The sequence below is a fragment of the Lepidothrix coronata genome, unplaced genomic scaffold (genome assembly GCF_001604755.1).
Source record: "Lepidothrix coronata isolate B3197 unplaced genomic scaffold, Lepidothrix_coronata-1.0 Scaffold17, whole genome shotgun sequence".
Taxonomy (NCBI): Eukaryota; Metazoa; Chordata; class Aves; order Passeriformes; family Pipridae; genus Lepidothrix; species Lepidothrix coronata.
In genome coordinates, this window is record NW_016690197.1 from 8,348,472 (window position 1) to 8,374,548 (window position 26,077).

Here is a 26,077-nt window from a genome sequence, read left to right on the forward strand (position 1 = left end):
AGTAATGTGAGCTGAGACTTTATCTTTGAAATCAAAACCATTCTTAAAACAGAAAATGCAATCTGGGACATTGAGCTTGGTATATCAGCCAAAACTAAGGTCATGAAACCTGTCACAGGCTTCTGATTATTGAGGAAAAATGGCTAATTTTCTTTCTCTGTCAGAGAAAAAGAATTATTTAAGTTCTACAGTGTTTAAGATAGAAACAGCTTTGCTTGTGGAAGTACAGTACCTTGTGCAGTTAATCCCTGATGCTTTTTCCTACAGTACTCCAGAGGCTTTGATCTCCTCTTATTTCATGAGCCTGTTCCAACAGGGTGTCTGTGATATAAGCCAGATTTAACCGAGGTTATTACAATGGTCATATGTATCAGCGTGGTTTAAATTTACAGTATCTACATGTAAGATTTTATTAGCAGCTGCTGTTGTACTCAGTTACTAGGCAATGTGAGATCTGCTTTGGGTCTGGAAGTAGCATGTTTGCGTTAGTTGCCATATTGCACCTCTCAGCAGGGATTATTGTATTGGGTAAAGTGCCACACTAATGCAATTTTTCTACTTTGAACCTCGTTACTATGTACTGGGAATGTGTCCATTCAAATTGGTGCTAACCTTTGGATCTCCACTGCATGCTTTATTGTAAGGTATAAACCCAGAGACTTGTAGAAGGTCAATGTAGAAGTTCAGAGGTTTTGCTTTGGTATCTCATAGTAATACTTCAGTATAAAGGAAAGGTGATCTTTTTCCCCTCTTTGTTAACACTTATACAAGTAGTAATAAAAACATCAAAGTATTTTACTAACAAAGTCCTCAAACTATTCACTGGTTTTTTCCCCCAGAATTACTGTTTAAATTTTTGGATCCATATGGTTAAAATTGTAACATCTGTATCTATGTATTTCTGAAGGGAAATTGATTCATTTTCACTAGTAAGCAATTGTTTGTTTCGGAAAAATCTTGTACATTGTTGTAAATCATGATATGTTATGTTCGTTATTAACATCTACACTTTTACTAATAGGATATGTCTGTTATTTTGTACTGCAGTGTGTATTACTTTAGAGATTCATCTCTAAATGCTTTTCTATTGTTTGGCTTTGCTGGGAATGGTAGAAGGGAATCCCTTAATGCCCAACACCATGTTATTTCCTTAGGGTAATTCCTCTTAATTACCACTCTGTTGCAGTCCCGAGAGCGCAGGTTATGCACAAAGACTTTGAAACATGGATTATATTTCTGTCTTGGAACACATCATGCTGCAATTCTTTTTCCTTAGGCTATAACATTCTATGACTACTTCATCAAAGGTTTAATTAAACCCATTAGTTTGCCGAAATTGTCTACATGTTTCAAAAATTATCATCCTTAATCTATTAAAAGATGTTGTTTGTAATATTTTTCAAAAGTATGCACTCGGATACAGTGTTAACTATTGCTGAGACAAAAATTAAAATGTAAAATGGAAAGAAACACTTCTTGTAGTAAGTGTTACTTTTTATTCACTGGGTGGTACAGATAAAATCTCTAGCCATGTTTTATTGTGCCTTCTCTGAAGATTATTCTCAAAAAATCATTCTCTAGCAATGGGAAAATACATGTATTGTGTGAAAACGATTTTGTTAAATTCTGAGGAATGGGTTTTTAAGACTTCATTTTTTCATGAGGCAAATATAACTTTAAAGGTGCTTAATTACTTCTTAAACTACATTTGTGGGTTTTGGGCATTATGGATAACCAACCCCTGGATATAGTTTTAAATTCAGATCTTCATAAGTATATTAGTTCAAATAAAGTGAGACAGATCTTGACACTGGACTAAAATGTAACTTGATAGAGAAACTCAAAGCTATAGTTTGTTAAAATAGAATTAATTTTTGTACTAATCTGATCTGAAATACGTTAAGTAGACATAAGAACTTCATTAAGAGAAGCAAATTTCATTTACCGTGGACTTACAACTCTTGAAAAGTCTGAACTGTTGTAAGGAAGAGGTCAACACCATCTTTTTGAATCTGCAGCCATTGGTAGTCCTAAATCAGTAATGATTTGCACTTAAGAGCATGAAGAACAGGTGGTCACCTTAACAGACCATTTCCCACCACACCCTGCTTCTACCCAAAAAACCTCCAAAAAGAAAAAAAGTCATCTTTCACTTAAGTAGATCTTATCTAGGAATAATACTGGCACTAATGAAGCACAGTTCTCACAGAACTTGGAGGTGATTGACTTCGATTCTGGGAAGGTGTGTGTGATCTCTAATGCTTTTGCAGCAATTAAAGCAGGAGAAATCTACTTTGTGAATTGTCTGGTCTCATAAAAGGATGAGCTCAACTGTGCATTGCTGAAGGCAGCTGTGGGCTCACAAATAATGTTTTAAAAAAAGTGGGGGAATAAAGGGCCTAAAGCTAATTTATATACAGATTAATATAAACTTTGAAATAATGCAAAAGTAACATTGAGATAATATGATGGTTGGAAAGTCAAGTTCAGAAAAACAGTGAATACTGGAGTTGGTTCTTGCCCGATCATAATGAAGTGCTTCTAAAAATTAAATTTATTTTGTCAGAACAGTTAATTTCTCTTTTCAGAGCCAGATTTAGGTTTTTAAAGAATTTTATATGGAACAGAAGTAATTGTCTTTTGATTTTCTAACTCAGTTAAGTTTATTAACATTTGGACTACACAGAATTTTAACATTTCCTAGTGAAACTTCGATCACTGCTAGAGGAGACTGAAGAAAACACATGTAATCTCTCTTTTGTTAATAAAACACTTTCTGCCTGAAAATAAAGTGCCAAAGTTGTTCTACACTGTGGAAACTAAAAGCACATTTTTCAGCCTCTTCCTATTTAGAAACGTTTATAGGAAGAATAGTAGAAAATTCTCCATTTTGTTTTCTAGTCTAATTTAATTTCACTGAATATATATGTATGTGATTTATGCATCAGTTGTTTTATTGATAGATTTTAATTATTCCATAAAAGAGAAGACTAGCAATGTGTTACTAGTAACTAGTAATCTGGAAAACAATTTAAGTGAAGTCAGCAAATGTTTTAGTATTTAAGCATTGATTTTTGGAATGTAAAGTTTTAACTCTGGAGAGTAAGAAAATAAGTAAGAATAATCTATCTACAAGTCTATTCTTATCTTTGAATAGATGTGCTTCTCCCATTTTTCTGTTTTAACTTTTAAATGGAGAGAAACAGAATGGTTTTGCTTCTCATTTAGTTTGTTCTTTCAGCAGTGGTTGGCTTGAGGAGGGGACAGGGTCAGATTAGTTTTATTTCCTGTAAAATCCTGCATGAGTGAGATCATGTTCTGACACAATGTTTCGTGGTAGTTTTGAAGTATCCTCTTTTTCCATGTCCAACATCCATATTTCATTTGTGCAGTAAATGAACTGCCATTGTTTGAATTCATGGCCATCAGATGTTCTGTCTGGACAGTTGCTGAGCCTGCTTTGGTTCCCAACCACTACTTATTATCTCCTTTTATTTCTCATCTTTCAAACAATATTGTATCCTTTTCTTGCTGGTTTTGGATTTGGTTTGGTGTGGTGTTTTGTTTGGTTGAGGTTTTTTGGTGTTTTTTTCCCCTGAGGCTTTGATGATAGGATAATTTTTAAATGCTTTTACAAGTCTGAGTGAATATTAAATGAATATCCTGCATCACCAATACCTGAGGAGTCCTTCAGAGAATGGCATTATATTGGACAGAGATTATTTCCTTCTGCAAAGCCAGTTTTGACCCTTCCAAATTTTGTACATTGTGCCTTCTAACTCTGCCTTATAGTTTCTACAACCTTACGTATTATAGATGTTTATTTTTTTAGATATGTACACAGCACTATTCTATCCAGATTTTAATGATGTGATAAATTTGGGTGATTTAAAAAAAGTTTGCTACTTTGGATAGCAGCTATTCCATGATAGATCCAATCCTAGATGGACTGTGTTTTTAAAATAGCGCTGTCGTGACTGCTGTTTCTTCTTTTTAAATTTTAGCTGTCCCTTTTCCACCAACGCATCGCTTAACGTCTGAAGAAGTGTTTGACACAGATGGAAGACCAAGGGTTGACATTCTGAAGAACCACTTGATAAAAGAAGGTCGAGTGGATGAAGAAATTGCACTTAGAATCATCAATGAGGGTGCTGCAATATTACGGAGGGAAAAAACTATGATAGAAGTTGAAGCTCCAATTACAGGTAATATTTCTAGATAATTTCACACATAATTAAATTTGAAAAAAACCCAGACTTTTTCAGTAGTAGAATTCGTCTTAAAATCGCTAAAATAAAATTTCCATGTTAGTCTTATTGAATTATCCCTCACAACTGCATTTGCTTGACAATCTGCACATTGTTTTGCAAAAGGAAGGCATTAAACCTATTGAAAAAGCCAGTATGATTTGTATTAAAATTGTTTAAAAAATCAAGTAGTTAAATTATGTTGAATTATGGATTTCTAACTCCTGCAATGTTGTAAGTAGGAATAAAGGCATCTGCTTGAACTCGGGATAATCCTGAAATCTAAATATGTGAAGAGAAGCCAATTGCTGTGATTTGAAGCAAATACTGGGAACTGAGATTCTTACTGAAAAATGCACCTTTATAGTTCATCTGTAAGCAAGACTGGTGATTGTGTGTAAAACCATGTTCTTGTGAGACCAGTAGTACTGGAAAGTGCTTAAAGATTGTTTTAGCATCTTTGACACTAGGACCAGATCCACTGGGATACAAAACTGACTCAGCTTTTTTTGGAGTATTTTCATAGTTTTACAAGTTCTATTTCTGTTTGACCTGATGAAAGGTGGAATTGATGTCCTTTAGTATTTTTATTTATAAACAATCTAAACTCATAGAAAGTAGTTTATGTTGCATATCTGCTATTTATGATAATGAAAGTAGATTTGATTTTTGTGTTCAAATCAGATTTTCTTTAATCTGAATGCGGTTTCCTCTAAATGGACATATATAAAATTAGTGTCTGAAAGCTTCTTTTAGGGCATCAGTATCGGTTAGTATCGGGTAAATGAAGACATTAAAACAGTACATTATTATTCTTACTGATGTTTTCTGAACAATGAGTGGTTGAAATGGTGGAAACCACTAAGTGGCTGTCTCTGAGCTCAGTCTTTTGCAGTTCCAGATAAAGCTCAAAACTACAATTTGTTTAGAATTTTTATATTTCTGTTTGTTCAGGTAGTTGGTATATTGGCAATTGAAAAAGAAGGAAAGTTCTTTCAGTGTTTGAGTAGAAATTTTTTAAAAAGAACATATAAGTGGACACATTCTATTCAGCCTAATATTTTGTAGGTTGTCATGACAAATGGCCTGATCTAAGAGAATAATAACCTTTGAAGTGTGCTGTGCCATATCCAGTATTTCTTTCCAAAATTAGAACAACTTTTTTTCCCCCCAAAGAATTTACAGATAAACTCTAAGAAGTCAGAAGATGCTATTTGTCAGTCAATCAGTGACATTTTGCATTCATGAAAAGCATGGTCTCTCAAGTTCCTGTTAATGGTTATCAGCAATACTTCATGCAGAAGTGAAAAGGGAGCTCCTGACTTCTACTAACAGGGAACTCCTGTGGGAAAGAGGAGATCAGAGCAGTCGTCTCTTCTGTGCAATTTTTAATTACTTTTTTTAATTGTGAGATGACCTGGCTTTGCTGTATGCTCTTCCAAGACATCCCATCTGCTATCTTTGGCACTTCTGCCTTAGGTTGCTGACCACTGATCTGGTCCTCCCATATTCTAAAAGTACATGAAAAATCCACTGTTGAAATAGTGAACATGGTTATTTGAAGGAGAAAAGTAACTGAGCAAAGAGAAGATATGGTGATATTAAAAGGTGTGTTAGTGTGACTCAGAAAAAAAAGCATACTCTCCATTTTTTTCAAGCTCTCATGGACTCAAGCAAATCATTGCAAAGCAGCAGGCATTTTCAAATACACATACCAAGGAGAATTAGCAAAGATACCTAAGGGATTGGGGAGGACAGTGAAGAGCTGCTGACAGCTTTCAAGACCACAGTGCTCAGTGCATTAACTGTGTTGGAAAAAGAGTCCACAGTCTGCTAGACTCAAATAGGGCTATCATCAGCATTGCCACGGGTGCTGAAGACAGCATCTTAATGAAAAGCAAATGGGGAACCTTCAAAAATTTCTATTGTTCCTACTTTATACCTGCCTTTCCTCTTAATTAGAAGTACTTTGTAGCTGTTTACTTAACTATAACTTAGTAACTTTTCTGTTAGATTTTTTTAAAATTAATTTGAACAAAATTTTTGCTTGCAGTGTGTGGTGATATTCATGGCCAGTTCTTTGATCTAATGAAGCTGTTTGAAGTGGGAGGATCACCTGCTAACACAAGATACCTCTTCCTCGGTGACTATGTAGACAGAGGTTATTTTAGTATAGAGGTAACTGAATATATTAATCTGTTTTGTCCTAAATTTTTCTATAAGCACACTTTCACTGAGGTTTTCAAATGAAATTTTAGGTCTGCTTTAACATGTCAATGTGTTCCTTGCTGTGCTTTCTCCTGTGACAGAGGCCTGTTTACAGGAGAATACTGACCAGCTGTTTGGACTGTCATGTTGAAATCACCAGTCTTACTAATTTTTCCTCCTCTTTCTTTAGTTAGTTTTTTAAAAGTTGAATTCTATAACATTATTATACATAATGCTGCTTCTGCGGTAATATGCAGGAAGGTGTGTTTGTATGTTTTTGGAGAACAGGTGAGTCATGACTGCAAGGTCTTTTAATTTATTATTTGCAATATTGTTATCTGTTTAATATTATTAGATGTTTATTTTATAAAAGAAATTAATTTTGTGTAATCAAATGTTTTTAATAATTATTAATATTTTCTTTACTAAAATTCTACGAGCAAATACAGATATTCTCCAAGGATGCCCTGTATTTCTGCCATTAATTTTACAGTTATTTGGAATTCAAATAATTTTTTAATTTTCAACATGTTTATTAAGTGTGCTACATTTCAGAGATATTCGCTTATTCACATTGATTAGTTTCAGAGCCATGATTTTTAGGTTAACTGTTCTTCTGGAGCCAGCCTGGGAAGTGCCTCAGCTTGGGATCTCTGCAGAGATACCAAATCTAATGGAGTAGCATACCATTGGAAATAGTGTCTTGCAAGGCACGGTGTATGGTCTTTCATTTCTGTATAAAAATGTTGCCATTCTAATAACCTGTGGGGGTATGTGCTGTGAAGGGCATGCACAAGCCTTTTGGGGTTGTTAGAGATGGCAGACAGACAGGAGATGCAGCAAGAGCAGTTGCCTCATCTTCAAGGAAAACTTTCAGTAGACATTCCCTGTTTATGAATTCGATCTTCTTGGCCTGTTCTTGATGATTACAAATAATGTAGTTGTCCTCAGAAAGGACATTTACATAGTAACTCTATGTGTTACCATATCAAAGCATGTTATTAAAGCTTTTCATTCATTACACCTAAAAATACTTCTGAAATAATTGTTCTTGAATATATTAATAAGAACAGGCTTGCTTTTTTTTTTTCCTCTCATTTTAATTTAGTTTTTAATATAATCAAAGAATCACAGAATATGCTGAGTTGGAAGGGAACCACAAGGATCATCGAGTCCAACTCTTAGCCCAGCACAGGACTATCCCCAGGAGTAACAACGTATTTGTCAAGTTAAATATACTTGCAGAATATGTAAAGATATGCTAAATAGATTCTTGAAAACAAGTCTAGGGTTCTTAAAAATCTTGTCTTTCATTGAGATAATTCACTCACTTCTATTCTGAGTGGCTGTTGGACTTGGTGATCTCAAAGGTCTTTCCCAACCTAAACCTATGTATGATCCTGTGAAGTACATGCAGACTGTCTGAATGAAATAGAACTGCTGCAGATGCATCAAGGCAGGACTATGCTTTGTGGTCTTGTTGAGAAATAAAAAAGGTAGTACATGAAAATCAGCCTTAAAATTTTTTTTCCTACTTAAGTTTTTGTCTTAATTAACATTTAGGAATTTTAAGTTGACCTCCATGAGTTTTCATATATGGTTACTCTAAAATCTTTCTTAGTGATTGGAAAGGTAATATAGTTTTGATAAAATACTCGACTTTTCACAAAAAGGTGAGATTTTAAAAAAATATAGGAACAGTGAAATTTGATTTTTCATTAATAAATTCTTAATCTGTCTGTCCTGAAACATATTTAAGTGCATTGATATTTTAGTAGTAATGCATTCTAATTTAAAAATGTTATCACTTCAAATAGGAAAGATAAGTACATGCTACCATGACTGTCTATAACAAACTGCAGGGATCAAGCTGGACTCCTTCACAAAAGTGTGTGAAAATTCTTCTTTTCTGTGCTGGAAGTAACAGGACATAAAGAATGTTAACATTAGTCTGTCTGTATTTGATAACAAAAATAAATATGCCAGTACAGGAAAGGTAAAACAAATAATTTGGTTTTGTACTTAATAGGTAACATACCTGAGAACATGTAAATCTCAGCAATTTAATCAAATTTAGTATCCATTCGCTGAAAGGAAGGCACTATTTTGCCACTTTTCTATTAAATGTTTTCAAGTTTGGCAGCTTCCATGCAACCTGACTTAACTAAAACAGTTCACAACTGTAGAATTTGCCAAAGTGATTCATGTATTCATTTGATGATAGACAGTCGTTTTGATTATGCTTTCTGCTGGGAAGCACTTTTAAAGAGTCTGGGGACTTTGCAATGGTATTTTAGAGTTACAGAAACATTGGAAAGCAAGCGTTATCATTAGCAAAATTACTATTTCGCTTATTTTTACTAAGAAGATAAAAATTCAGTAATTAGTTTAGCTAAACTTCACAATGAAAGTCTTTGATGTATTTCTCAATGTTTGTGGTGGTTTTTTAAAGCACTGATTTGTTTTCTTTCTTTGTTCATATACTCTGCTATTCTGTGCAAAATAACTTTGAAGAATTATAGCTTCAGGGTACGCGTACTGATTAGGAACAACACTAATAATGACTTGCAGGTGACTTCGATGGAGTCCAGAACTTCTGGGGTTTTGAGATTTCTGTGCTCAGTTAAAAATACACGAATTAGATTTGAAATTTAGGAAGTACATTTTGGGCATTCAGGACTGCTGGGTGGTAACAAGACTGTAAACTGAAATAATTATACATGTTCTGTTGCTCTGTCCTCAACTCTGTTCACTGCTGATGTTGCAGTAACAATGATATATGGAAACTTACTGTAATTATTTGAGTTTGCTGCTTGTACACTGAGAAAGCAACCAGTTTTCCCAGTGTATGTCCATTTTTAGTTTAGGAATGATCTCCAAATGATACAGCTAACTTTAATGTAAATGATTTTGTCAGGTTTTTTTCTTCAGTCTCTATTAATAAATGTCTGCTTTCCTTCTTATGCGAGTGTTTAGAGTCATATTATAAAATTGGATTTTAGGCACAAACATACAGTATTTGTCTAGATGAAAGTGTTTTGCAGTTTAATTCTGCTGACTTTATTTTATTATTGAGTGTCCATATTTTTTCAGCATTCTATGTGGCTATTATTAAGAAAAGGAGTAGGCAATCTGCATAACTTGTGTCCAGAACTGGACCTGGGGCAGTAGTGCTGTATTTTAAAATGGCACATTAAGCTGTGCCTGCTTTTGAAGCTGTTACCGTCCTTACTTAGTGTTTCTCAGTAATAATTTTTAAATTTCTTATAAACTAGTGTGTTTTACTGGATCCCTTTTTTTTTTTTCAACAGTGTGTGCTGTACTTATGGGTCCTGAAAATTCTCTACCCAAGCACATTATTTCTTTTGAGAGGCAACCATGAATGCAGACACCTAACAGAGTATTTTACCTTTAAGCAAGAATGTAAGTACTGTCTAAGAATGTAAAATTAGCTTACTTTCAACCTGCTGATCTGCAGTCTGTCACTGTGCTTAAGACATGTTTGTTTCTTAGTTTAATTAAGGTCTTGCAAACATTTGGAGGCCCCATTGACTTCTATAGAAGTGCTTGCAGTTTAGTGTGGCACTGGAGTGCAAGAAGGCAGGTGCCTGTAAATATACATTATGGAATAAATTTTGATGTATCAATCTTGATTTTAAAATCCTGAAGAGAGGAAGTTTGTTTTGCTCTCTTGGCTGTAATGAGGAGTGCAGAGTAACTTGCTGAGCAGCATTGTGAAGCTGGCAGAAAAACCCTACTGCTGAGTAATCTTTCCCTTTGGGGAATTGATTTTCAGCTATAGTAGTAAGATGACTCTTTTGGTGATGTCAGCTGCCTCACCATTTGGAGGCTTGTGTAAATATTGATCCAGTGATAAATGGATCATTTGGCCTGGTAAAACCCTCTTTGATGTAGGTAAAAATGATGTAATCTGTTATTAGTTCTTACCTTCTCACTCTAAATGAGAATTTGCAAACTTCTCAGTAGGGTTTTACACTGACGTATGCTGTGTAATTGTATAAAAATAATATAAAAATGATTTGGTGTTTTTTTTTTTAAACAAAAATAGTTTCTCCACTCTTGAGATAACAGAAGAAGAAATGAAAGAAGTGTATTGTTCTGGAAGAGAATATGTCTTAGAAATGGGCTTGCTTTTGTGGTGTTTGGAAATGTTCATTTAAACCCAAAAATACTCATTGCTTTCGGTTTTTTTAAGCATTCACTTTGATATTTGCTCTTACAGTTATGATCCACTAGTTGACTTCATGCATCTATTATGGATTTTTTCATGATTTCTATTTTCTTTCCTACAGGTAAAATAAAGTACTCCGAAAGAGTCTATGATGCTTGCATGGAAGCTTTTGATTGTCTCCCTCTTGCTGCTCTCTTAAATCAACAGTTTCTTTGTGTTCATGGTGGACTTTCACCAGAAATTAATACACTAGATGACATTAGGAGAGTGAGTATTTTGTGTATTTGGAAATAAGTGGAAATAGAGATATTTATATGATGCTATACAAAATCATCTTTTTGAAGTTGTCATTATATTGTTTTCTGTTCTTGTCTCTTGTGGAAGTGTGAATCAGGAACTGAAATGTAGGCTAGGCAGTATCATAATTAAAAACTCATGGATTATTAGTGCATTTCCCATTAGTAGACCTCATTGGGACAACTGGGACTGTTACAAAACACACATAAAAAAACTCCCTCGAAAATGCCATATAGTTTCCTGTGACAGGTAGTATGTATAAAGAGCTTCATATCCAATCAAGATAATGCTTAGTATTTCTTTCTAGATAAGAGCTAGTGTTTTCATGGTTTTCAGGAGAAAAGTTGTAGAAGTTAATTGTAGTCTTAAAATTGTTTGCTGTATAAATCGTCATATTTCAGTTATTCTCAAATTTCTTTGAATTTTTTTTTATTGTCCTAATCATTTGAATTTAGTTTTGACAGAGTGAGACATGGCAGTATTTAATAGAAATTCATATTTTTATTTAAAATGGCAAATTTGGTAGGCAGTTGAGTAACAGTTGTAGAGTACTTCTCACTGTGGTAAATGTTCTATCAGTAAGACAAATGAAAGCAAATTTTTAAACTTTTACAATGGAAACACTAAGCAGTGATGTGCAATTTAAAGAGAAGAGGATTGTGATGACATGAGATATCTGTTTCTAATAATGTGGATGGACTGCTGATGTCAGGTGAAGATTTTATCAGATGGGAATTTTCAAACTCAGTTGCTTTCCTTTTTGCATACTCCTTTTTGGTTTATTTTAATTAACTTAGCTGACATCTTTACTGCTCCATTTGGAAATCAAAACCATTCCTATTATGATTAGTAACAGCTGAAATGTAGTTGATTTCAGCTTAAAACATAAATAGATATAAGAAAGCTTTGGGATTATAGGTAAGGATGGAAGAAAAAAAGTTGTTTATCCACATATGGAAGAAAGTACGTGGAGGCCTATTATAAAAAACAATGTAAATGTCAGAGAGAAGGTAAAAGTATGTTCCTAATTTATTTCTATAATATATAAATATTGACGGCCCATTTTGTCCTTTTATCTTCATGTATTGTATTTCTTGTTTTCTTAACATTTTCTCCTTTACTTGTGCTCCATTTTTCTTTTTTACCTCTCCCTCTCCTCAGAGTTATAGGCTATCCAGTTGAATCTCATTTCTGAATTTACCATATTTTGTTCACTTGGGTTTTTTTGTACTGATGGGACCATTTCAAAGTCTGGAATGTCAGTTTATTTCACTTACAGATACTACACTGCCAAGCAGAGTGATGTGAGAGGAGAATAAAATGGTAGAAACAGATAGGAAGCATATTTACAAGATCAGTGGTGTAAATGGGAAAATGTACTGAGGCACATAGCATTGTTGGAGCAAATACTGACATGTACAGAAATCCATGTGCATTGTGCAGAGAAAGAGAAGTAAGAGAGCAAAGCAACTAAATGGTGCCATTCTGACAATGCCTTAACAGTTCTCACATTCCAGATGAAAGGAAGCATGGTCAAGGCTTTTTGGAAAGTAGTGTAAAGGAAATATATTCTGGAAAAGCATTTTGGAAAGCCGCTGTCGTGACAGGATTGTGATTCATTTTTCTGTTAGTCTCAGTCTTGCAGCTGGTCTTGTTTCAAAGTGTCAAATCATCTGGCCTGTACTTTCATATGTGCTTCTAGAACGTTCAAGGTTACATTGGGGTGAAACATAAGCTTGTATGTTTTTATACATATACATGAAAATCTGCATTTTATTTTGTTCTGATAAAAAACACGTTTATAAATGTAAGGCAGTGTTATTAGAACTGCTCCTTGGGCCTGTTTTGTTTTTTAAAGAATCATCTGGTAACTTGGAAAAGGCACTATTCATGGGCTGGCAGCAGCTTCAATAGCTGCATTAGAGCTTGACATGCACTGATGTTCTAAATGTGCTTACGTAGGTGACATGAAATGCTCCTTTTATATCTAGGAAAATATCAAATACTTTTGGTACAAGTGTGGTGTGTGAAATTACTTCTTTAAACAGTCAAGACAAGCTTTTTGGTTTATTAGCAGAAGTTCTTATTAAGGAGAGGTCTTCGCTGCAAGCACGTGTAGGCATAGTCACCTGGCATAAGAAGGGAAATCACAGCTCTATAAACAGTATAGGAATCACCTAAGAAAAAAAGAAAAATTCTGTGCAGGTGCAGTTTCTTCTGGGTGAAGTCTTTTGTCAGTATTACTGACTTTCAGGATGGTGATAAAACCATACAAATTAAATTATTATTTTTGCTGTCATAAACTTACTTCCAGAATAGGACAACTATCATACTAGCCCTGACAGTGAATCCTAACCAGAAAGGTTGCTGCAGGTGCTTCTTATTTTGGGGAAAATGGAAGTTTGTGAAACTTGCAGTAATCTGATTTTTATTCTTTGAATGTCCCTCACACAAATATTCTGATTGTTTTGATAAATAGTGTCTCTTTCAGACACATTCATCACCTTACAGATGCTGTTCCATTGATTTCATTTACACTGCCAAGAAAGAAAATTGCAGGATTTTGATTTTCAAGCTTAGTATTTTACAAAGAGGGAAGTGTCCAGATAAGATTTTGGTGACTCTGAAGAAGAGAGACAAAGAATTTTCTTGCTCATTTACAACAGACGGTCATTCTTTTGTTTAGCTCGTGGTGATACTAAGACTCGGTCAGCAAATTGCCTTGAAATATATGGGGGTGCTACTGGGAATCTGTCTTTATAATACCTTGCTTCCTTTCTGTGGTCTGCTGAAATCTCCTTTTGTTTAGTAATACATCAGATGACAGCCACACTTCACTGGCCTTCACATTGTTCTTCAGGCTTTACGATGTGATAATTCACAGGAAAATTAGGACAGATTAATTAAAACTGATGTCTGTATGTGAAACTTCTGTGAAGGTCTTTTGCCTCAAAAGTAAAATTGTTTCAATTTGCTGTACCTTAATCTGTCTCTGAGGTTTTGGTACTCCTCAATTTGAACATGCATGTGGAGGTATAATGTACCTCAGTTTAGTAGCCCTGACTGCATAATAGCTATAAGTTAATTTAAATTTAAATATCTCACAGTATATTAAATAATATATTACCTATTTCTGTTTTAATACCAGATGTATTGATTCTTATTCTTGAATAAAATTGTCTTTCTTTGTTACCTTAATCATATTTAGAAATACATTAACCTTATTTGTACTGGGATTGTTTTGCCATAATCGAAGAACATTCAGAAATATTAATTAGTAACAAGTGTTTTGAATTGACTCATGTCCTTTGTTAACTTTCTTGCTGTGCCAATATAAAAAAACCCCTTAAGTTGATTCTTCTGATTTGATATGTGCAATCTGGGTTGAGTAGCCTGCAGTGACATTTCCTTAAATTTTGAGATGTTTTGAGAACCATGGTAGACTCTCTAGTGAAGGAGACACTGATTTGGTGTGTATGTAAGTATATTTATTTTTTACACACTGACCTTACTTCAAGAAATGGCTGCATTATTGTTTCAAAGCTATGAGAAAGTAGTTTGGGAGAGAGAGACGTTAATTGCAGCCAAAGCTTATTGTTTATAATGTCTCTTTATATTTGGCCAAAGTCATAAGGAAAAGTCCTTGAAGACTAACTAAAGAAAAAAATCTTAGAAATGTTTTCTAGACTTTCAGCCTTCTGTATTGCAGGAAACATCAATCGGCAAACAGTTGAAACTTCCTTGTATGAATGCTTCTCTTAGCTTCTGGACCCAAATTTATTGCTGGAGGTTTAGAAACTTGATGGTTTAATCTACAGAAATTCAGGTACTTGCAGAAGTTGATGGACTGACTTCTTCAATCTGGAAGAAATACTCCATACCGGGTTTATCATCCAGTGTGGGAAATGTTAAACCACAGGATTTTTAATATTGAATAAATTCCGACAACAACTTCAGTTAATACCTGCCTTACCATATTCTGGCAGGAATTTGTAAAGATCTGGACCTCTCCACTTATGTTACAGGTGGCAGCCTCGGGAGCTCTGATTTTCCAGGGCATGAGAGAGCTTGGCACTACTGCTGGTTCCATATTTGAATGGATTCCTATGGACCGTTAGACTCAAATTCACCAGGTGCTCACCAAACCTTCCTTCGAACCTGTCATGAAGAGTTAAGTGTTCTCTAGTACCATCAAAGTCATCTTCTTTGGTATGGGAAGTGAAGTGAGATAAATGCACTGTCCATCAAAGAACCGTTCCTACATTTCTTGGATAAAATCATCTTGTGAACAAACTCCAGCTACATAAAGATCAAATCAACTTTACATTGAATCTGGGATATCTAATTTCATTTCTGGGACATGAGAGATTGATTGCCTGTTACTTACTGAAGCAGGGTATTTTCCTTTTACGTTAACAAATGCGCTGTCCTCCTTACTTCTGCCCCTTTTGACTGTGGTTACTAGGAAAGTTGCAGGCTGCTAAGACAGGTGTTTCAAGTGGAAATCAGTAAAGAAACAGCAAGAGAAAACACAGACATCTCCCAAAATGCTTATGGCCCATTACATCAGGGCTAGAGCTGAAAAATAAAGCTTGTATGAAAGAAATCTAAGGCAGCTGAGCTTAGTCACATCTTCATTGCATTGTTAAACAGTCCATTATGGAGACGGGTGTGCCAGGGTGGTTTGTTTTTCTTTTGGTGTTTTTTTTTTAATTTCTTTTGGTAATATATATTTAGTCTCTTCTAGTCGGTGCTAATTATTCATGCTTTTCTTTCATAATTCCTGTTTTCTGTACTGTTTCTCTTTGCTAATTCCTGGTAGTGTCTCCAGATTGGTAGATGTGGCATGTGCATGAAAAAGGACCATTTTGTTCCTTGTCTGTAACTTGACCTGTATTACACATATCCATCAGTCTGGAATTTATCTCCCTTCTTTTTACAACTAATAAATCTTATTGCTCTTAACAGGTTTGGTTCTTTTGGCATGCCTCTGCCTTATTTCATGAGGAGGAGAGAAAAAAATATACAGAAACTACTTCTCTTTGATATGGTTGGGATTTATTCTAAAAATGCTTGGTATTGATGGATATGTAGTTTAACAAATGTGTAAAACTTACTGATTTAATATTGAAAGAGTCTTTGTGCTGTTGCCTTTTGTTAAACAGTTAGATAGATTCAAAGAGCCTCCAGCATTTGGACCAATGTGTGACTTATTGTGGTCAGATCCATCAGAAGATTTTGGAAATGAAAACTCACAAGAGCATTTCAGTCACAATACAGTCAGAGGATGCTCATACTTTTATAGGTGAGAGTATTCTATGATCTCATTGGGTGTTTTAGTACTGATTCTTGCTGTTTATTTTAAGAGAATTTCTTTTACTCATAATTGTTTTCATTTCACAGCTATCCAGCAGTTTGTGAATTTTTGCAAAATAATAATTTGTTGTCAATCATTAGAGCACATGAAGCACAAGATGCAGGGTAAGTACTTTGTGTCTTTCAAGGAATTATTCACAGTGTAAAATAAAAATTAATTGCTTATTTACTGTAAGATGTAAAATAATCTGTTTGGTTTTGCAGTTATAGAATGTACAGGAAAAGTCAAACTACAGGGTTCCCATCATTAATAACAATTTTTTCAGCACCTAATTACCTGGATGTCTACAATAATAAAGGTAAGAACTTGTTATTAATAAGTGTTTTTAATAATAAAATTGTCTAACTAGATAATCTGATATCAACAACTTTTTGCCAGGTAAGAAATTTAAGGACAAAAAAATGTATTAATGAAAGTTATACTATGAAGAAGAGCATGTACTATAAATGACAATCTCTTGTAAGAGTACCTGGAAGCACAAGTTGGGGCCAATATTTCCTTTGTGAAAGTTGTTGTTATTTAGTTATTATCCACTATTTTGCTATTTAGTTCTTATGAATTTATCATCTGGTGTTTTCCAGTCAGGAAAAGTTTTCCAGTGCTATGAGTTGTCTTTAGTTGGTGAACTAAGCAAGGAAGGGAGGAAGCATTGATCAGAAGCCTGTGCATAAGGTGGTTTGTGTTGTGTATTGTGGCACCTGAGAGTCTTAATTGTGATGATAATTCTAATAATGGCCCTGTATGGGAAATAAAGAAAGAGCAAGTAGGGATCAAAATACTGATTACCACTGGAAATATTATTAAGGAGGTATAAAACAAGGAATTCATTTTTGTCCATCTTCTACTAAGTTGAACAGGAGAAGCATGCTTAATAGTGTGGAGAACATCAGAATTACAGAGAAGAGCTTGGCTGTGAACTAATGTTATTCATAGATGAGAAAAAAATTCAAGAACAGAAATGAAAAATAAAGCCTGCTGAAATTAAAGTATGATATTAAAGTAAGGCATTTCAAGTATGTGATGAATGAATGATCTCCAAATATTAAAATAGCATTCCTTTGAAACCAAGACCTTTTTTTTTCTTAAATACATTACGTTTTCTTCCACCCACCTTCAAAGAACCACCCCCAGCCCATACCATTTCTGTGGGGTGAACAACTGTATACAGGAAAAGATGAGCTGTTGTTACTTGCACTGATTGCAAAGTAAAGGGGAAGTAAAAATAGCTTCAAATGGCTATTTAGGTTTTTTCACTATCTCTATGGATACTGTGTTCATAGAATCCTTTTTCACATCATTCCCAGTGTAATGCAAGTGAAAGTATGGAAAAATGCATATTAGCTTTAGAATCGTATTTGGCTTTAGAATGCTTCTGGTTTCCTGTCGTATTTCTTTGTGCTTCCCCTTCTCCCTCATCTTCTAGATGTCTATGGTTTTACTCCAGACTTACAATATGGGAAGACACATATGAAGAATAAAACCTAAATCTGCATATACTGGATATACTTCTGTTCTGAGTTAGAGTTTTGTTGAAGTTTCTGGAGTTATACCTTTTCAATACCTTTAAAAATCTTTGTTCATTATAGACCTATAGTAGGACAGTACAGAACTATATTGACATGTAAGAGTGCCTTAAACTGCAACATGTGCAGTAAAAATGCAAAGCTTTGCATTAGAAATCTGTCCTGTAAATACTTGAAAGAAAGAGAATGGAGTATATCTGCGATTATTTAGTCTATGATATAAATAGAGCTAAAACAAGACTGTGACTTTACGTTTGTGGTACTCACAAGTTTTAAACATTCTTTTCAAAATGTCTGAATTTTATTTTAGCTGCTGTATTAAAATATGAAAACAATGTGATGAATATTCGTCAGTTCAATTGTTCTCCTCATCCTTACTGGCTACCAAATTTTATGGATGTTTTCACGTGGTCTTTGCCATTTGTTGGAGAAAAAGGTAAGCAGATGTTACACATTAACTAATATCTTTCCTATTTCTCCCAGATTGATGTTGGGAAGATTTTAATTTTTTTTTAAAATACATTTACCAAAGAGAGATTAATTGTATTATTATTATTGTGTCGTTTTCTTCACCTGTTTCAGTCAAGGTAGTTAGAACTACATCTAATATAGCAAAGGTGCTAACAGAAATTATGATTTCCATTGAGGGTGCATATCTGCATATAAAATTTTAACTTTCCTTTACAGATATAACAGATTGACCTTCATTAAGGATAACTTTTTCAGTTATAATTTTTTCTTGTAAAAAAGATAATTTAGCACAGATCCTCCTTTTTTTTTTTTTTTTTCCCTCTAGAGTTGATAACTGAATCTAGGACACTGGGGCCCCAAGTAGTCCTCACTTGAAAAGCAATGAGGTTAGAGGCTATTTGGGTCTGTTTAAAATCCTTCCATGAAGGAACTGGTTTTTTTATAAAAAGAGATCCAGAGAGCTCTTTAAATTTCTTTGAAAAGTATTCTTGCAGTTATATATTTACAGTCGTGTAAACATAGAATTCTGGCTTTCTGTTGTCTTTAGTAAGCAGTTTAATGCAAATAATTTGGATGCTTTGTACTGTGGTTAACCCAGTCAACAATTTTTTAATATTTAACTGAAGGGACCTGACATTTGAAAGGAGATTTTGGTTGTATCTCTCTTGCCCGATAATGCAGTAGATAATATTTTCAACAGCAAAGGGATATACTGTGTGTTTTGCTTTTGTTGTGATGCTGGTAATGACATCCAGCACCTTATTTAACAGTACTTGAGTGTCTCATCGACCTGCTCTCTGCTTCAGACTGCTGGAGTCATGTCCTGTAGTTTGCCTTGCCTTTGGACTAATACACATGTCCATTTATGATGAAGGATTCAGTGTCAATATTGTCTGGTCTGCATTGAACAGATCAAAATCATCATAATTTGGTTGGGCTTTTTTTGTTCTTTTCATTACTGTAGGGAGTAACTCTTTCCCAAGAATTAAGAATATCACCATAGCAGATAATAGGGATTGTAGGAATTAGTAATGAATTGTATGAGTTAATATGAATTAGTAATGAATAAATGTAGGCAGCAATTTACAGGGTTTTTAACAACCCAGCTGTACTTCTGGGTAGGTTTCTGAACACTCTGTGGTGAGGAAATGTTTGAATGTTTTAAGAAAGGGTCTGATATGTGTGGGAAAGATTGAGTGGCAGCATAAGGAGGATTCCTGGAGAAAGAAAATACACAAACTTGTCTCAAAAAGGTTGTATCCACTAGGTTGATATTTTTAAGGGGAGTTTGAAAAGAGATGTAGTTTGCACCACATTTATATTCTAATATTTTCCTGCTTGAGTGCTTCTGCTACATGCCTGCAGGTGCCAAGAATGGAATAGTTTTCTCCATTCAAGCCTGAATTTGAGCAGTGAACGTTTTTCAAATTTAACTAATGTTTGCATAAAAACTAGTTCAAACACTTATCCTAATGTAAAACTACTATTTTACAAGAAGAACTCCTTGTGAGACAGGAGAGGAAGCTCTGCTATGGTCTTTGATTATTGGCTTGTGTAATTTTTAGCTGCTTATTTTTCTGAGCTTTTTAAATTCTGTGACAGCGCACATCAAGACTGTTTTTGAAACCACATTACTGAGCAATGGCTATGATGAGGGGAGTTCATTCACTAGAGCTGCTGGTGACTTGCTGTATCTTGTGTGCATGGAAATATTTTAAATTCTACACAGAATGAATTAAAGTTTATTTTTTCCTATACAGTAACAGAAATGTTGGTGAATGTTTTGAGCATTTGCTCTGATGATGAACTCATGACAGAGGGAGAAGATCAATTTGACGGTAGGGATTATTTCTTTAAGATATATAAATCTTCTTAATGGTAATACCTTATGAACAGTAGTTAACTTAGACTGGTGTAATATTGCCTGGAGTTTGAAGAAAATTGCCTTCAAATTTTTCTTTAGATAATGATACTTTGGGGAGCCAGAGAAGGGAATTGTGTTTGTGTTTGTGATCAAGAAGCAGTAATGGCAACCTTTGCAAATATTCATATCTGATTTCTATTTAAAACAAACTTTTTGTGGAAAATGCTCAGAATTTCTTGGCACTTAAATTTGAAACATACTAACTTACCTTGCTAATACACAGAATAAATTTATTATAAGACATTAAATTTTTTAATGATTGCTTTTCAATAAAGAGTTGATGTAAGTGAAAGTCAGATACAATAATTTTTTATGGCATAGTAGTATAAAGTATGAAATGTAAGTTTATCTTGGTGTTTGAGTTTAAAGCATAAAAGTTAAAGGACAACCTGTATATGTACATTTGTGCATTATATAATTTGTATTTGTGTACTGAATTATAACCTCTTTCTGTCTCTTAAACTGTGATACAGTAGGTTAAGGAGGTGTTTGTAGCATGATGATTAAGGAGCAAAATTACCATGAAGACCTAGTGTATCACACTTTGTTGGTTTTTTTACAGCAGCGCTTAATGTCACACCTAAAAGTTTCTCAGACTTGCTTCATTTTATCTAACAACAGAACTGATCTTGTGAATTTTTTGTTGGTGGAGGAGGAGGAAGGGAAATTTCAGCAGCCTTTGAGGAACATTGAAGTATCATTTATAAAGATGTTAGATACTCGTTTGATAACTCCTGTGTTCAAACTGGATAGCAGGGTGGTGTTGTGCTGAGCAGCTGTGTTTTACTTTGGAATGCTTTGGTTCTGAGCCCCTTGAACTTTGGTGTCATTTAGATTGTGGTCAGAAATGTGAAAACTTTAAAAAAGTCTCAAATGTGATCCTGCAAACAGTCAGTTTCTGGTTTTTAGTCAAGTAATCCTGCTAAATTGAACGTAAAGCAGTTGTAGAGCAGGGTTAGGTGGTATTCTGAGGTGTTAGGATTTATGTTTGCAAGAATAGTTGGTCGTCAAATGATTGCATATGCCTTGTCTGTAGTACAGTAGTTGCAGTTTCCTAATTTGAATTATTTTATTCTTCTGTCTCCTTTAACAATTTCTTTGCTTGATGCATCTCTTATGCCACCTAGGTACCGTCTACGCTTTATCTTTCTATGTGAATGGATTTTTTTTAACTGTTGGCTTTCAAGTTTCCACTTGTTTATCATCAAATTTTAAAATATACTCAACAATTCCACTTCTTGTTTGATGAATGCATTTTTAAGTGTTGCAGTTTTCCATTTTATTTTTTTCACATTTCTTCTCCATTCCTTCTTTATTACCACTGCCACGTTAAATATCTTTATTTTTTTTTGTCTCACTCACCTTTTTCTCCATCGTTCACTTCCTTTTTTTCTGGACTCTCCATCTGAAGAGCGACTCATATATGGCAATAAAAAAGGTACAGACCAGACAGAGTAGGAATGTTTTGAAATATGACTTCACAGAACCTGACAGCACAAGTATTAAGGAGAAAATACCTTTCTGTTGAGAGACATATGTAGTATTTTATGATTATTAACCTTTTTAATGGGATGTTTCTAAAGACTTATGTATTTTGTTATCAGAAGTCATATTCCAAGACATCTGTCTTTCTGTGCATGAATTTTTTTCCTCCTTTCTTCCATTCCTTTTTTTGGTAGAATTTCATTCTTTTACCTATTTCTAAAATTTTATCTTTGGTCCTGCATGTGTAGGGAGCTTTCAGTTGTCTGTCTTGCTCTTTAATACTTTCCTCATGAGCTGTTTTTTTAAGGTTGTGCATGGAATGTGTTTATACAATGTTCCAAAAACTGGTTTGTGTAGTACTTTTTCTTTCCTTAACTGAGATGTCAAAAAGGTCCTTTTTGGTTCGTGTGCTATTTTGAAGATTCAAAATGTAAAAAGAAGCCTAATAACTTAAATTCATGTCTCTCACCTGTTTTTCGGAAATCTCAGGGTAGATAGTTTTGTACAGAGAAATTCTTCTGACCGTTACTTACCAATTATCAGTTTGTACTCTGTGCAAATTTGTCAGTTTCAGAGAATATTTCTAATACTTGGGAATGCATCAGATTATAGACATGTTTCCAGAGGTTATGTGAATTCTTTGAGGCAGAATAGCGTCAGCGTTCCAGCATTTGTTTCTAGTACCGGCATTGGGAATAGGAAATGGGAGAGTTCTTTGTCATATCTCCTCTGATCTAGGGTATAATCAAGACATTCTGCAAGCCATGTCTTCTTACTGTGTTCTCTGAAGTAACCAGGATTCAGTGGCCACATTAGTTCAGTGCTGCAGCCTGGAGTAATGCATTTGGCCTTTTGCCTTGGCTGTGTTGATTCTGGAGGGCTGGGGCAATGAGAGATCATGGTGAAAAAAACAAACAAAAAACCTAAACGAAACCAAAACAAAAACCAAAACCAAAGCATCTAAGCTGCCCAAAAGCAGCCTTTCTCCTTTTAAGGCATAGGGACCTTCCAGAGTTAGATACAGACACTAGCACTGCCCAAAGTCTTTCCAGCCCGCACGTTGTAGCTCGGCATCAGTGAGGCCTGTAAATAGGTGTAGGTAGAAGCAAAACTGAGGAACCTACAGGGAAAGATTAATGGTTTCTCGTTTAGCCCTGACCTTTTCAAAAACACTGAGAGAGTCCCCTTCTCATTCTAGATTCTCAAGCTGCTACTCAATAGTATTTAAAGAAAGGAAGTAAAAACTTCTAGAACTTCAAAAGTTCAAATTTTAAGGAAATTATTTGCAGTGAAAGTTGAATGTTTCAACCTATCCTACTCAAAGTTTTTCCTGAGCCACCTGTTTTGTCCTTTTCTTAGTTTGATGTCTTCAATTTGTTAAAAGTTTTAACTTTGTCTATTAAAAAACTGTACTCAGTAGTTCCTGGTTTTATTTCATTTTGTTTAAATGGATTGGCAGATACTTGTCATACCCTAAGATTCTTCCACTGTGGTCGTCCAAAGGTTGTCTCTTGCTCCCTTTTTTTTCTTTGTCACTACTACATGTTTTCCATCTTGTGTGGTTTTGTTGTTGTTTGACCTTATATGCTTTATCTTTTGTAATTTATTTGGTTTGGCATTTGGGTTGGGAAGGCTACCCATTCTTATGGACAGAAGGCCTTGTGTTGTTGCAGCTGTGGTCTGAGAAGTGTGACTGTTGTGCTGGAGTGTGTGTCCTCTGTGGGGAAGCTCCATACTAGTGAGCAGGGATGGAAAAAAGCTTCTTCCACAGCTCCCTTTTTTTGAATGTGAGTAGGTGAATTTGTGGATGTGCAGCTCTCCTGTGCCCACTTCTGTGATCCTCTCTTCTACATTCTTGCAAATTAATATAAATTTATATAAATATATAAATTAATAAAAAAAATTAAAACGTTGCAACGTTTTATTGAGTACCTTTGTCCCGGAACTGAACAACACTGACATATGGAAGATCTGGAATACCTAACAGAGCTGTCTGAGTGTTGCCTTTTGGTCCCCGTAGCTGAATTCACAGTAGGACTGAGTTACGCTTAGCTTGGTGTCATTAACACTCTCCTTTCTCAATGGCTAAGGAGAAATAAGGATTTTGATTTTGATACCTCCTCATCTGCCTTTACTGTTTTAGTGAAATTGAGAAGTCAGCAAAGGGAAAGGAAGATCCGAGGGCAAAGATGACTCTGAAATTACCTCAGCTGGTTAGAGCCTGGTGCTAATAATGCCAAGGTTGTGGGTTTGATCCCTGTATGGGCCATTCACTTAAGAATTGACTTGATGACCCTTGTTGGGTCCCTTCCAACTCAGAATATTCTGTGATTCTATGACTTTCATACATTGAAACAGAACAGCAACATTTAGTGTTGGAGAAAAGAGTTTTGCTTTCATGTCAAGGCAAGCATAGGTGGCTCTCCTTCCCAATTGCAAACCTCCTTTCAGAGTTTTGTCTTCACTCTTGTCTGTCACAAATGGTAGCACTCTGCCCTATGGAATATGCAGTGTTTACTCCAGGTCTTTTGGTATTTGTAATTTCTGCAAATGATGCAAGCCTAAGATGATGTGGAACATAGACTTAGATGGTAAGGGAGGTACCAGTGCAATTCTTTACCATTTTATTTTTCCTTTTTTTTTTTGGTGGAATTTTGTTTTGGGTAGTTGACATAAAAAAAAGGAAACAACTGTTTTCTCTCAGACAGCTGTGTAACAATTAGAAAATGTTTATTTTTTGTGGCTTTAATATTTCTTTGGCTTCTATATTGGGCTGCATGCCTACATCTTGATATATACAGATGTCAGTACTGAGAATTTAAACTGTAAAATTTAGGCAAATGAGTTACAATAGTTACTACAGTGTAGTGATGGTAATTTAGATGCTTAGTAGCTTTGGGAGATCACTGTGAACATCCTAAGGTTTTATGTGTGTGTTTCATGGACGCAGAGGTGATGGTGGTTTTGATGGCATTCTGAAGCCATAATTTAATAACTTCGTGCCCTTAAGTGTTTGGGTACTGACCTCCTGTGACGAGTACTGAACTTAAACGGTTGCGTTGAGTTTGATGCACTTTAAAATGGTGATCCTCGAAATAGTCATGAGCTTGAGACTCTTTTCTTATTCCATTGAAAGTAGGTACAGCTGCCGCACGGAAAGAAATAATCAGAAACAAAATTCGTGCAATCGGCAAGATGGCGAGAGTCTTCTCTGTTCTCAGGTACTTGCACGACTTCTGCATTCCTAAACCCCTGTTATGTATGTCAGGGAAACATCTCTGTTTCAGGATAATGGATGCCAGACATTTTTCAGGGAGATCACTGTGCATCAGCATCTTGTTTGGCATATTGGTGCAGCCCATTAATGTTGGTATTTTTGGTTAAAGAATATTTTTGAGTTATATTTGAGACATGTTTGAAGAAATTAGAGAACATGATCTCTAGTTTACGCGTTGTTTACACATTGTTGGTCCACATGCTATGAGTGTTGGAAAGATAATACCAAAATAGAGATTGAAATCAAAGGTGTAATGGAGGAGGTCAGGACTGGCTCTGAAACCAGAAATTTGAGGGCTAGAGGGTTTCTGTTTCAGGTTTTTGTTTATTTGCTTTCAGATATTTAAAAAATACTATATTCTTGTACTTCTTTAAATACAGAGATTTCATGATCATATTTACCCAAAATGTATATTTTTTCCACAGACCGTAATTGCTCAAATAGGGATAATTTTTTAAAGTTGTTATTTCCTGAAGTGTAGACACTTTGAACAAAATTGGGGATTGTTTTATGGTACTGAGATACATTCAGTACCTCTTTAGGCATTCAGTGCTAATTTCAAAGCTAATGAGCCTGCATGTGAATAATTGCTCAGAATTTGGTTCAGAAGTAGTCAGCATTTATAACTCGTAGGCAGAGGAAAGACTGGTATGGAATAGAATTATTTTCCCCTTTTTAGTTGTTTGAATTTGAATTTACATTCAGTCTTGACATGCCTAAAGCACAGCAAAAATAGCCTCTCCCTCTCCCCATCCATTATTTTACTTCAATGCAAGTTTTCATGTTGTTATTTTTTCTCACACCAGGGAGGAGAGTGAAAGTGTGCTGACACTCAAGGGTTTGACTCCCACTGGAATGTTACCTAGTGGAGTGTTGGCTGGAGGACGACAGACCCTGCAAAGTGGTAATGATGTTATGCAACTTGCTGTGCCTCAGATGGACTGGGGCACATCTCACTCTTTTGCTAACACCACACATAATGCATGCAGGGAATTTCTTATGCTTTTCAGTTCTTGTCTTAGCGGCTGATACCAGCATAGTGTTATGTGTTAATCAGGCAATGTGAAATGGATACT

General features: G+C 34.9%; 1 protein-coding gene across 12 annotated transcripts in view; it reads left to right on the forward strand.

Annotated features, from left to right (window-relative positions):
• The window catches only part of PPP3CB (protein phosphatase 3 catalytic subunit beta), a 57,305-nt gene that overhangs the window by 6,751 nt on the left and 24,477 nt on the right, over positions 1-26,077 (forward strand). For 7 of the 12 annotated variants that reach the window (XR_001873489.1, XR_001873488.1, XR_001873487.1 and 4 more), the window contains exons 2-13: positions 4,005-4,205; positions 6,301-6,425; positions 9,767-9,878; positions 10,769-10,914; positions 16,110-16,249; positions 16,348-16,425; positions 16,525-16,619; positions 18,155-18,280; positions 20,076-20,153; positions 21,651-21,677; positions 24,861-24,945; positions 25,808-25,905. Coding sequence is in view for 9 of the 12 variants with exons in the window: in XM_017806933.1 (XP_017662422.1) it covers positions 4,005-4,205; positions 6,301-6,425; positions 9,767-9,878; positions 10,769-10,914; positions 16,110-16,249; positions 16,348-16,425; positions 16,525-16,619; positions 18,155-18,280; positions 20,076-20,153; positions 21,651-21,677; positions 24,861-24,945; positions 25,808-25,905 (1,311 nt within the window). In the remaining 3 variants the exon portion in view is untranslated. The remainder of the gene's footprint in view (positions 1-4,004; positions 4,206-6,300; positions 6,426-9,766; positions 9,879-10,768; positions 10,915-16,109; positions 16,250-16,347; positions 16,426-16,524; positions 16,620-18,154; positions 18,281-20,075; positions 20,154-21,650; positions 21,678-24,860; positions 24,946-25,807; positions 25,906-26,077) is intronic. The other 5 variants (XM_017806925.1, XM_017806928.1, XM_017806926.1 and 2 more) reach the window with 3 other exon arrangements.